This window comes from Leuresthes tenuis, unplaced genomic scaffold (assembly GCF_036924035.1).
Source record: "Leuresthes tenuis unplaced genomic scaffold, fLeuTen1.0.hap1 SCAF_19, whole genome shotgun sequence".
Taxonomy (NCBI): Eukaryota; Metazoa; Chordata; class Actinopteri; order Atheriniformes; family Atherinopsidae; genus Leuresthes; species Leuresthes tenuis.
The window spans coordinates 25,679,883-25,693,610 of NW_027325373.1; the positions used below are offsets into that span (position 1 = coordinate 25,679,883).

At 40.4% G+C, this 13,728-nt stretch overlaps 1 protein-coding gene across 2 annotated transcripts in view; it reads right to left on the bottom strand.

The window, feature by feature from the left end:
* The window catches only part of pam (peptidylglycine alpha-amidating monooxygenase), a 74,238-nt gene that overhangs the window by 38,497 nt on the left and 22,013 nt on the right, over positions 1-13,728 (bottom strand). For both annotated transcript variants that reach the window (XM_072371251.1, XM_072371252.1), the window contains exons 6-9: positions 13,275-13,366; positions 7,996-8,079; positions 5,510-5,558; positions 5,237-5,304 (exon numbers count right to left, since the gene is read on the bottom strand). In XM_072371251.1, coding sequence (XP_072227352.1) covers positions 5,237-5,304; positions 5,510-5,558; positions 7,996-8,079; positions 13,275-13,366 — 293 coding nt within the window. The remainder of the gene's footprint in view (positions 1-5,236; positions 5,305-5,509; positions 5,559-7,995; positions 8,080-13,274; positions 13,367-13,728) is intronic.

A 13,728-nucleotide genomic window follows, 5' to 3' on the forward strand; every position in this document is an offset into this window, starting at 1 on the left:
ATTAAGCTTATATCTTTCAATGTCTGTCCCGAAACGTTTAATATCTTCTATAACTCTGTGTTGGAGAGTACAATCTACTTTGCAGCCATCGGTTGGGGCAACAGCATCAAAGCCAGAGATTAAAAAAAATTGAACAAACTGATAAAGAAGGCTCACTCTGCGCTGGCAAATGCTCTGGAGCCCCTGAAGCTGATTGTAAAAAGAAGAATGCTTCACAAGTTAAAGAACATAAAGAACAACACTAACCACCCTCTACAGAACATTGTGTTTAAACAATGGAGTGATATGTCAAGAGTTTTCTTCAGCTCTATTGTAATAAAGAATGATACAAGAGGTCATACCTGCCAGCATCAAAAAGCATGCGTCATTAAAGAAAAAAAAAAATACTGCAACATTAGAATTTTGCATTGGGAAAATTTCAGAGGCTCTAGCTCTTCTGTGTTTCATATTATCAGACATATAATATTCAAAGTGTATCTATGACTACTGCTCCGGGATTTCAACAGGTGTGACCCACCACCAGGTTGCCAAATCTAGAACAATATGTGACATTCCCCAACAGATTTAAAAGATGCTGGAACTCTGCTATGTAAACATACCAGGTGGATATTTTTCCAACCCCCCTACCTTGGACCACAATATCATTCTCTTACTTCCTAAGAACAGACAAAAACTGAAAACACCAACATGAACACCAAGATGGGAAAAAAGCAGAAACCATCCCAAATCAAATGCCCTGACCGCACCACTTTCACAGCTAAACAACTTCTATGGCAGATTTGACAATTCACAACAATCACTGAGAGACTGGACTCACAGTGGCCCCAGCCCTCCACATAATCCAATTAAAATAGAGGAAACCAGGGTAGTCCACATCCTGTCCCAAGTGAAACCTAGGGTCCAGGCAAGCTTAACGGCTAAGTGTTATGGGAATGCACCACTCAACTGGGGGATAGCACTTTTTCAACTGCTCCTGGACTCAGGTTTTGTTTCTCTCTTTTGGAAAGAATCCACCATCGTACCCATAGCCAAAACCACAAAGGTTCCCAAGGATAACAGACCAATCTGCATGGAATGGGCTATGTGTGGCCTACTAAGCTCTTCAATTACTGATAAACTGGACCCGCTCCAGTTTGCATATCAGGCACAATGAGGTGTGGAAGATGCCTGCCTGAAACTCCTGCACAGAATTACAAAAAACATGGACCACCCTCACTCATGCTCCAGAATTTCATTTATGAACTTTTCCTCGGTCTTAAACACAGTCAAGATAAGCACCTTGCTCAACTGCCTCACTGAACTACAGGTCAAGCCAATACTGGTAAACTGGATCAAAGACTTCCTAAAAGACAAACCTCAACATGTAACTGTAAACTGCAAAAGGGGTCCCACAGGGATGTGTTTTATCCCCCATCCTATTCTCCTTCGACACAAACAACATAACCTGCTACTTGGACAATATGACACTCCTCAAATTCGCAGACGATATGGCCTTGGTGGCTCTCCTGACTGACTCCAACAGTCTAGCAGCATATTACCAGCAGGTGGACTCAATGATCACTCTCCTTGAGGAGAGCTCACTGGAGTTGAACATCTCCAAAACTAAGGAACTGTGCTGAAATCACCTCTTCCTGCTGAGAAAGCTAAGGAATTTTATTGTAAGCAAAAACATTCTAACAGTTGTTTACAAGTCTCTAATTGAATCAGTTCTTACAACATCTCATCCTGGTACACTTTTCTTTCTGTCAAAAAGTCACTTTCAAAAGTCATCAAACATGCTACCAAAATATCAGGCACCACTCAGTCCTCACTTACAGATCTCCACACACAGGTAGTCAAACGAAAAGCCAACACCATAATACACAACACCTCACACCCACTTCACAGCTCTATTCAACTCCCCCTATCTGGTTGCTGATACAAGGTACCAATATCAAGGACAAACATAGTGAAGAAATCATTCTTCCGACAGCAATCAACATTATCAATAATTCTTAAGGCAAGGCAAGGCAAGTTTATTTGTATAGCACAATTCAACAACAAGGTGATTCAAAGTGCTTCACAGAGACATTAAAACAGAAGAAATAAAAAGCATGATTTAAAATTTAAACAAAAGAAGGAAATAAGAACAATAGATAAAATCAGAAAAAAATATATATATGAAAAATAAAATCAATAGTTAAAACATGATTCCGTTTTGAAACTCAAGCTTATTCAAATGCAGCTGAAAATAGGTGTGTCTTCAACCTGGACTTAAATACACTGAGTGTTTCAGCTGATCTGAGGCTTTCTGGGAGTTTATTCCAGACATGTGGAGCATAGAAGCTGAATGCAGCTTCTCCATGTCTGGTTTTGACCAGGGATCCGGATCCAGATGACCTGAGGGGTCTGGAAGGTTCATTGTGGGTCAGGAGGTCACTGATGTATTTTGGTCCTTGACCATTCAGAGCTTTATAGACCAGCATCAGAACTTTAAAGTCTATCCTCTGATGGACAGGCAGCCAGTGTAAAGACTTCAGAGCTGGACTGATGTGCTCCACTTTTTTGGTCTTAGTGAGGACTCGAGCAGCTGAGTTCTGGATGAGCTGCAGTTGTCTAACTGACTTTTTAGGCAGACCTGTAAAGATGCTATTACAATAATCAAGCCTACTAAAGATGAATGCATGGACTAGTTTTTCCAGGTCCTGCTGAGACATCAGATCTTTTAGCCTTGATATATTCTTAAAGTGATAGTTGGCTGACTTTGTTATTGCCTTAATGTGTTTGTCCAAATTTAGGTCTGAGTCCATCACTACACCCAGATTTCTGGCCTGGTTGGTAGTTTTTAGATTTATAGATTGAAGCTCTGTGGTGACTTTCAATAGTTTATCTTTGGCTCCAAAGACAATTACCTCAGTTTTGTTTTTGTTTAGCTGGAGGAAGTTGTGGCACATCCAGTTATTAATCTCCTCAATGCATTTACCAAGGGCCTGTACAGGCCCTCGGTCTCCTGGTGACATTGTTATATACATCTGTGTGTCATCTGCATAGCTATAGTAGTTTATTTGGTTGTTTTTTATAATCTGTGCCAGTGGGAGCATGTAGATGTTAAACAGAAGAGGTCCCAGGATGGAACCTTGGGGAACTCCACATGTGATTCTTGTCTGCTCAGATGTAAAGTTACCTATTGACACAAAGTACTTCCTGTTCTCTAAGTATGTTTTAAACCAGTTTAGTACAGTTCCGGAAAGACCAGCCCAGTTCTCCAGTTGTTTGAGTAATATATTGTGGTCAACTGTATCAAAGGCAGCACTGAGATCCAGTAAAACTAAGACTGACATTTTTCCACTGTCTGTATTCAGACATATGTCATTAAACACTTTGGTCAGAGCAGTCTCAGTGCTGTGGTGCTGTCTAAAGCCTGACTGGAAGGTATCATAGCAGTTATTTTGTGGGGTTTGTGTTTTTGGCTTTCTGTGTGTTATTCTTATCTGGTTGTTTTTTATACTGTGCTGCTATGTTTTTTATGCACTTTTTAATCTTTGCCTTTGTTTGTTTATTTATTTATTGTGTCAGCCATGTAAAAGACAAATTTGCAATGGACAATAAAGTTTTTCTGATTCTGAAAGGAGAGGGGAACAGCAGCAGTTTTCTAGTCTCCACGCAGAAGCCACTCCAATCTAACATCTCTGCCTAGAGACAAGCCTCTTACTTGAGATCACCCTTGGTAGCGATCATAGTGTGGAATAGTCAGGCGGGGAAAGGAATGCAAGTGCTTGGAGTTAGAGTAAAACAAGCCAATAGAATGCTCAATCAGCAGTCTACTAGTGTGACTGGTCTGTTTGTAGGGAGTGGAGAAACACAGTGGTGTTGACAATGAAGAGGAGAAGAAGCGGGTTGCATTTCCATCTTGAGATTGGGGGTCTGTATCTTCACTTCTGCAGGTAAGTGGGGAGATTGCCAGATCTGTCACAGACAGATAATCCCACACAGGATCTAAAATGTTCTTTTGACCAGAGAGTCAAAGAGTTTGAACGATGTGCCTCCTATTGCAACAAGAGTCACAGTGGAAAAGGCGGAGTGTGTACGCAGCAATGTTTATAACTTTGGTGATGTCACTTCTATGTCTCATGGTTTTGGGGCTCCCTTACCAATAGGGTATATTTCATACCTTGGTGTGAACAGCAAAACCTGTTGGGATTTGGAGTAAGACTTGTCATTTGTCTAAACAAAGGACTGTGTTTGAGGCCATTGTTGATTCCCAACACCACTCAGAACTTGATGTAGTCTGTCACACACAGTCATGGCATTGACATCATCTCCATGTGGCTCACAGAGTGCATACCAGTCTGTAGACTCAAAGCATCCCCACAGTTTATCTTCAGCTTCCTGAGACCATCTTTTCAAAGCCTTAACAGTAACAGGTTGCCACTGAGTACTAGTGTGTACAGTTGGAGATAAGAATCGGAATGTAGTCTAATTTTCCTCAGGGAGGACAGGCAGAGGAGCTGCGGGCATATTTTACATTTGCATAGAATATATTCAACTTTTTATTTTCTCTGGTTGAGCAGTTGACAAAATGTTGGAAATCAGAGGAAAACTTGATTGAATGTGTTACGATGTTGTGTTTGTATCTCGCAACAAATGAGCTGTTGATGTCAAAGACAGAGTTGGCAATGACACCAGGTAACATATTTATTGCTACCAGAATAAAACTTAAGGATGCACACCCACAGTCAATAGCTTAACATCCAGGGTACAGTCATATACTTGCAAATGTTCTATGGAAAAAATAAAAGTTGGGTAGAAAGCTCAAAAAATACTAAACACACACAATATGATCAGAGCAACTGCAACTTGCTGCGCATTTTTAGAAATAAGTTAAATGTTTTACAAATCTGTTAGTCTAATTATCATGAAATAAACAAAATCTGTGTAACACGTACATAACAATGCGTTTTCTGTGTGGGCATTCTCAGGTACTATTATGATTATTGAAATAATTCCATATCAAAATATGCACAATGTTGCTGCATAGGGGATTTAATACTTTTAAACTATAATTTCTGAATGCTAAGAAAGTGCTGTCCTTATTTAATTCTGGTAAATGATAAACGGGAAACAGAGCTGCTTGTGACAATGGTAGAATGCTCAGGGTCAAAGTACAACACTGAGCCACCACACTAAAGTAGATTATGAGATTAGTTGTACATATTTGAAATTCACAAATTTAAATCTTAAAAACAAACAAACATACCTCTTTTTCCTGGAAGTATAACTGTGTCCACAGACATCAGCAGGTATATGCCAGCGATGAATGGCTGCCTTTGAGGATGGAACAATGAGTCAGAATCGAAGGGTCGCATGGTGTAAATTTTAACCATGTTTAGTTGATGGCACATTTTTGCTTGTGCGCCAGAGGAAACAAACTTACAGAGTCTCAGAGCTCCAGATTTCACATGTCAAACATACTAAAGAATTTTGTTTCGGCATTTAGAAAAAAATATAAAAAATTTAGATAAAGACTTACGGTTTGAATGTCATTGTTAAGGTAAGTCCGGAACAATCTCTATGATGGTCTGTAAAATAAAATATAATAAAGAGCAGAATTTAAAATAAGAAACCACATATCTAAATTGAACTGATGTAAACCAAAGATCATGCAGCAAATGTTCAATAGTAAGAAACTTCTTCTTAGTATTTATTACAGAAAATGACATGCACATTGTGTTGCTGATCAACTGGAATGGGAATTTTTTTTTTAAAAAAGCCTGAAACACATAATACACCTGAAATGTATTCTGTATTGTTCATAAACTGACCATAAATAACTTGCCAGAAAATAAAAGTAACAACAATTCATCCTGTGAGGTCCATGTATGACTGTATTCATGGTAGTCCATTCAAAAATCTGTTGAGACTTTCACAAAATCATTTAACTCTGGACCAAATGATGGAGCTGGACAATGAGAGGGAGGATCACTGAAGTCGTTTGTTTTGTTTAATTAACTAACTTTCTATGTTATTTGTGTGTTATTTAAATGGGTATAAGTTTTAGTGCTTTCATTTCGACATCTTTCCTGTTGGACTGTCCAGGTGAGATCAGGACTGCGTGTGGGCTGTAGAGCAGTTCAGGCTCTTGTTAGCACCTGTACTGCTGGCGCTGTTTTGCGGCTTTGCTTTGCGGTAAGACGTATTGCATCACTTCCTGTTGCCTTGTGCGTGTGCACTGTGACATTTCTCGCTCTTCTTGAACTACCAATAATCACCTTATTTCTCCCTATAATTTACACATCTTGCATAGTTAACTCTATCGCATACTTGTTATATTCTAACGCTCACTCTTACAGATCTTTAGTCTTTATTTTTCACTTTTTAGCGGTGTGTCTGGTTCTCTAGCTTAGCATGGCTACCAGTTCTCTTCTCTATCTCCTGCTTTCACCTGCTCCGTGTGTCAGATGTTTAGTTACTCCTCTGCCTCCTTTAGTGGTAATGGTACATGTAAGTTAATAACCACAATAATGTCACATGTACATAATATCATTTGAGAAATTAAACAGGGGTAAAAAGAGAGCAAAGTGAGGAACGGTGTAAAAAAAAAAAAATCACTTTTGCCCCCTCCCACTCCCACCCCCACAATCCTAACATCAGAAGATGAATTAAGGCAGTTCTGAAGGAAAAAGGGAGTCCAACCTTTTACAAGCAAGGTGTACCCATTTTTGTCTGGAAAACCTCCATTACAAATATATATTATACATCCCCACAATCCCTTAGACAGACACGAGATAATCAATACCACCATGTCCTTCTGAATGACCAGATGCAAAAGTAGTGAAGCGCTTTGAGTGGTCAGTTAGACTAGAAAAGCGCTATACAAGTACAAGTCCATTTACCATTTACCAAAAGCTAATCATAGAGGCAGTCAGAGAAGAACACTAATACATGTCAGCTATTTGCACAAATCACACCAAAAACAAACTGGATCAAGACAATCAAGGGCCAAATTACAATGTGGCCCATCCACTTACCACTCCGTGATTGAATACAACTCCTATGTGTAGTTTTGATGGGTCTTTTAATGAAAGGGTAGAGCAGAAAAACACCAGCAAGATTTTGAGAAACCCTCGGGATTCTCTGACTGGTAGGGATGGGTATAGAGAACCGGTACTAAACCAGTACTGATCCAGAGAAGTTTGTGCAAACAATGCTGCCACCAGAACTTTACATAAATTCATTCCAACGTTCTGTTAATGACCGTGCTTAAATTCTGTGCTCTTCATGATCAAACTTTCTTAACTGGACCAAATGTGACCTAAATGTAATTGAAATGTTTCCAAAGTAGGTGTGTGACAGAGTAACCTTATAAAGTGCTTACAAATACTACTTTATGTAAAATTGAGGACCATTTAAGCAAAGCTGCATCTATAGAGCATTTGTCTCCTGACTGCAGATAAGATTCACCAGCCCGACATCAGCATTGGTTTTAAACACTTTCCAACTCTAGCTTTGTGATTCTAAAACAGACTCACTTAGCATCTCTGTATTCTTAAAACAATTTTGCCTGAGGCTCCAGCAGGAGTGTGATTGACTCTGGAGAAAGTTGGCGACCTCTGCACACTCTGCGCCTCAGCATCCGTTGACCGCACTCTGTCATTTTACATGGCCTACCACTTCGTGGCTGAGTTGCTGTCATTCCCAATCGCTTCCACTTTGCTATAATACCGCTGACAGTTGACTGTGGAATATTTAGCAGCGAGGACATTTCACGACTGGACTTGTTGCACAGGTGGCATCCTGTCAGGGTACCACGCTGGGATCCACTGAGCTCCTCAGAGCGACCCGTTCTTTCACAGATGTTGGTAGAAGCAGTCTGCATGCCTAGGTGCTTGAATTTATTTGATAAAGTTTTTTTTACATAAAAGCCTCTTTTGGGTCATTCCAGAACATTATTGAGTTTGCAGCATTTACAGTTTAAGACACATGAATCTTGTTAAGTTCAGCTTGATTACGACTCACCTTTGAAAGCACTGACATCTCCATAATGAATCTGCAGCACAAAGTAGGACATTCCTGAATTTCTCCCAACTCGAAACCCAACATCTGAAGACAAAATAGAAAACAGAGACTCAGAAAGGCCATGAAAAAAAGCTCAAACCCCAGAGGAAAAACAGAGAAATATGTTCAACCTAAAAAAAACCCAACACACTACATACACTGACATAACCTTGCTTAGATGAAATTAAAAAAGAAAAACTGCCATTAACATTTCTACTGTATCTCCTACCATTTTCCTAAAGCCATGTAAACATATCTAATAATTCAATTCAATTTCAATTCAATTTTATCTATATAGCTCCAGATTACAACAATTGTCATCTCAAGGCACTTAAGTAATATAGTCCAATTCAAGCCAATTGGAATTCAATTCATTGTAATCATAGATTTCTGGAGATACACGCATCAGGGATGGTTGTACTGTTTTACATAAGAAGTGGATGTTTCTTACAGATTTGTTGTATTTTTGCTCTTGATTTTGGTTAAGTGTAATCTGATTAGATCTCAGTTCTCCAGCATGTAAAAAACAACTTGATGTAGACTTTTATTTTCTCTTCTGCAGAACATAGGTCTGTCACAGTAAACATTTAATGGTGCAATCCACTTCATAACCGTCACAATGATCCTCAAAACGGTACTGACAAAAATAACATGTCCACAATGTTTTTCACCACTTAATAGATTCAATTAACTGAAAGAGTCAACACCATTTTAGTGACATCTTCTCACTGCATGCCTGTCCTCTGCTGTGCACATGGCATATCTGCCATCAATTTTTGTTTAGAAAGTCCAAAGACAATACACACATTTCTACCTATGCATATGCAGTAAAGAAGGGGCTTGTCTGATTGATCAAAATAAGTGTGGGAGCACTTTGTTGTTGACAGGGATGACAGGGTATTTCTTCAACTGAAATCAAATTTTAAAATATATTATTACCAGCTATCATTAGTTATGGTTACTGATGCTGGCAGGAATTACCTCCTCACCTTCTCATTCTGTGCTACAACAAAGCTGAAGAAGCCTCTGACTGATCACCCTCAATAGTTTAAACACATTTCTAAACACGTTCTTGTGCTTTATGTTCATAAACTTGTGAAGCATTCTTCTTTATATAATCAGGTCCAGGGGCAGGAGCAGTCCACAGCACAGAGCCAGCCTTCTTTATCAGTTTGTTCAATTTTTTTAATCACTTGCTTTGATGCCGTTTCTTTGAGCCTCTGGTTCTGATGCTGCTGCCCCAACAGATGCTGCAAAGCAGATTGTACTCTTCACCACTGACCCATAGAAGATATTAAACAATTTGGTGCAGAGATTGAAGGACCTTAGCTTCCTGTCTGTTATGTCACTTCTTGTTGACAGTCTTATTGTTGCATTTTCACTCCAGTCTGCTATCCAGTTAAACACCCGGGTATCTGTATTCCACTTTCACCTCTTCACCTAGACTAGAGGCAGCATTTGACTTATTCCAGGTCCTCTTAAAATCCACAATTATCTCTTTTGTTCTGTTTGTGCTAAAGATGAGGTGATTATTTCCCCTAAATGCCAGAAAGGTGATGGCAAATCCCTTGTACTCAGCCCCTAATCCATCAGTAATACACCCAACAACTGCAGAGTCATCAGAGTATTTCTGGAGATAACAGGACTCTGACTTGTACTGGAGGTCTGAGGTGTAGAGAGTGAAGACAAATGGTGAGAGTTCAGTCCCCTGTGGTGCTCCTGTGCTGCTGACCACCTTCTCAGACACACAACCCTTGGGTCTCACAAACTCTGGTCTGTTTGTCAGGTAGTCTATATGGGGAGGCCTGGATTTTCAGGAACTACTCAGAGTACCTACTGAATTGTATTAACAGCTCTGGAGAAATCAAAGAACACGATCCTTACAGTGCTGCCTGCTTTGTCCAGATGAGAGTTGGCTCACTGAAGCAGGCAGATGATGGCATCTTCAACAACAACACCAGGATGATAAGCAAACTGTAGTGGATCCCAAAAGGTGTTCACTTAATTACTGTGGTGAGCCAGTAATAATCTCTCAAAGACTTTCATGATGTGGGGTGTTAGGGCAACTGGTCTGTAGAGGGCAGATGGATGAGATTTCTTTGGTACCAGAATCAGGTATCTTGCAGCACAGGAACTTTCTCCTGACTCAGGCTAAGGTTGACGAGGTGCTGTAAAGTTCCACACAGCTGCACTGCTGTTCAGGTCCTTGGGGCTGAATATCCAGACCTGCAGCCATATTTTGATTTAAGCGTATTTTATACTTCACCGTAGCTACGACATTGATGTGTAATCGATGTGGCTTTTTCCGGTCTTAATGGCTGTACCCAGCGAAGAAGCTCGTCAAATCGGCCAGTTGACATTCGAAATGATCAAAAGTGCATTTGTTCATCCAGGTCCCTCAGTGGGTGAACCAGTGTTGTAAATTCACCCGTTCAGCCTCGACCGGTCGTACAGACCACCTCTGCAAACGTCTTGTCTGTCGTCTGCGTTTCAACATTTGCAATTTAAGCATTTGTTCTTCAATATTGATGAGCTCCAACTTCAAATACAGCTGTTCCACCTCGGTTGCCATTGGTTACTGTTGTTAAAGGGGAATTCCGGTATTTTTAAACCTCAACCTTATTTCTGGCATGAAATACATTCATCTACTCATCGAGAACAGTTTGGTGAAAGTCGGCGCCATCGGCAGACATTTAGATTCCTCGAGATCCATATAACGGAGTGAACGGGGCATAGACTTTGCAGCCTCTAAATAAGGCATTATCTGTCGACGTCGCATAAACTTTGCAGAAGCATAAACTAAGCATTAGTCTCTCCAGTTTCCTCTTCACCTGATTGCTGGAGACAAACAGGTTGGAGGGGAGGCACAGAAGGTCTTAGTCTGTCCTGATGTGGGGGGAGATGTTGGTGAGGCTGTGTTAAGATCCATGACTGAGGTGGAGACATTAGGGAGGTGTGACAGGGAGGATGTGAGGTCTGTGTTGCTGGAGGCAGGGGAGAAGCAAACTGAGTGCTAATCTGAACTGAATCTATTGAAATACATGTTCAGCTCGTTGGTTCTGTTCAGACTTCCATCAGTTTGAGCCTCTTTTCACCTTTAAGTCTGTGATCTTTTTCATCCATGACCACACATCTCATGTTATTTTGTTGGAGCTCTCTTTCTAGCTTTTTCCTGTAAATAACAATAATTTTTTACTTTAATTTATTTAGAGCCTTTCAAAGGACCCAAGGTTGCCTGTACACCTCCTTGTTCTCTATTATCTTCCTTTTCAACTCCAACGCCTAATGACAATAAGTTTCGTCTTTAAGACCATACGAGCCAATAGAACCATTAGGAACAGCAGCAACAGCAAAGGTGGAGGTATCACAGTGCTTGTTCACAACAGATGGTGTAATCGTGGACATGTCACTGTGAAGGAGAGGACCTGGGACACTGAACTGTTAGCTGTAAGTTTACGACATATTATCTACCAAAAGAGTTCACCTGTGTTCTTCTGGTAGCCGTTCATATATTACCTGCAATTGCTGCTAACACAGTCTTTGACATCATCTGCTCAGTTGTTGCCAGGCAACAACCAGAACATCCCAAGGCAAAACCATGATATGACTTTTTGCCACATCGCCCTGCCCTAACCCGTAATCAACAACCTGTCATTGTACTAACATTGAAAACATTTTCTCAGGAGGCTGAAGTTGACCTGCAGGGATGCTTTAAATCTGCAGACTGGAATGCATTCTGTAAACCACATGGAGATTATCAATGACTAAGAGAGTGTGTGCAGGACTTTGGGGTGAAACCCTTCGTGCATTGTGATCAGCTTTCTTATCTTTATATCAGTGGCTTCTATCCCCTCTTTTGGCCAGGTTATTATACCAGTGATATATCTATGACTGGGTGAACGGGGTCGGCCGGGGAGCCTGGAGGCAAGCACGCAGCCCAGCCCCAGAGGGGTGCAGGGTGGTTTGGGGAAGTTGTGGTTCTTTTTTCAAAGTATCATATAGTAGCAGGGGCGCAGAGCTCGGGTGGTGCTGACAGGAGTGTATGCCTGAGGACAGGGGCTTAAGGGTGGGTGCACGGGGTCGGTCAGGGAGGGTAGAGGTAGGGCGTACATATTGATGGCTCAGACTTTGTTCTTCCCATTCAGCTGATTCTTCAAGACCTTGTAACTCTTTGTAGATATTTGGTTGTGGCTGACGTGGTTACTCCTGAAACAGTGTACAGCATTGTACTGCTGGCTCTTCATAAAATAACCCCCAGTAATATTATGTTGGAAGTAAATTCTGTCTTTGAACACTGGAATACATTTGGCTTCAAAGTATTTATTGTTCCCACGTCCTCTGCATGTATCTCCTCTCACCTGTTTTTTTTTTAAAGTAGTATTTCAGCATTATGATATTCTCTGCTCTAGTCCATAAATGTCTCATTCCAAAGGCCCACTTCTTATAAAGATCAGTAAGATTACTGCCATTCCAATATGATATAGGGCTTCTGAATTAATTCCAGTAATAATGTGTAAGCAGTAACTATAAGGCATGACAGTTTCAATGATTCAACCTTGATGCACCTAAATATCTTTCTGCCCCAACTATACAAACGTTCTTCTGAAACACAAATGCACATAAGGTGATTCCTGAGATAAATCCTAATTAATGAGCTGCAAACACTAAAAGTCATAAAAGGGAATATTGTGGCTGGAGGAGGACAACAACTCAGTTCCTCAGTGACACACATATGCTTCCACAGGAAGGTATAACAAGATACTGCAATAAGCTGACAACAGAAATGAAATAGAAAACGAAAGAAACCACTGCTACTGCTTCTCCGGCTGACTTCTGGAGTTCTTTCCCTTCTACTCACATAACTGATCATGGAGAATGGTGGTTATTACGCTGCAGACTATTCCATGCATGTGTATAGGTCTGTTTGTCTTCATTATTGATCTTTCTAACACTAATGAAAAACTATTATCCACAAGTTTTTCCTCCTTATATAATCAACAAAAAGAAAAAAAATCAATCAAAAATATTTAGCTAAAGCGTGTGGATTATCAGTCATATCACAAACTGTTCCTGGGAGGATGACTCTTTTTCATTACTACTATTTTCACAATATACGGGTCCATTAATTTCCACTGTTCAGGGTAAGAAGCAAACATCTTAAAGATATATGACACTCATAAGATGGACAAAAAAAACTGTTTCCATGGTGCAATGGTTCATATGAGCCATCTGAAATTTACCTTTAGGTAATTTTGTAGGTGGTGCATTCCGAGCCCAAGCATACATGATGGAGGCTTCATCCTCACAAGTGCCTTTTACACTGCCACAGTCCCTGGAGACGAAAACAACACAATTAATATCACTTATGAATGGGCAGACACTAGGAGTCACAAGCCTCTTTCACACATCACTTTTAAGGTCAGGCTGATACATCTTCGTTGCACATGAAGTCTGCTCCATGCATTTGTTACTTCAGGATTGGACTACTGTAATTCCTTATTATTGGGCTGTCCCACATATTCTCTGAAAAGCCTCCAGCTGATCCAAAACCCTGCAGCCAGAGTTCTGCTGAGATCTAACAGCAGAGATCATGTTTCTCCAGTTTTAGCTTCTCTTCATTGGCTCCCTGTTAAATTCAGAATAGAATTTAAGATTCTTCTTCTCACATATAAAGTTCTTAATGACCGAGCTCCA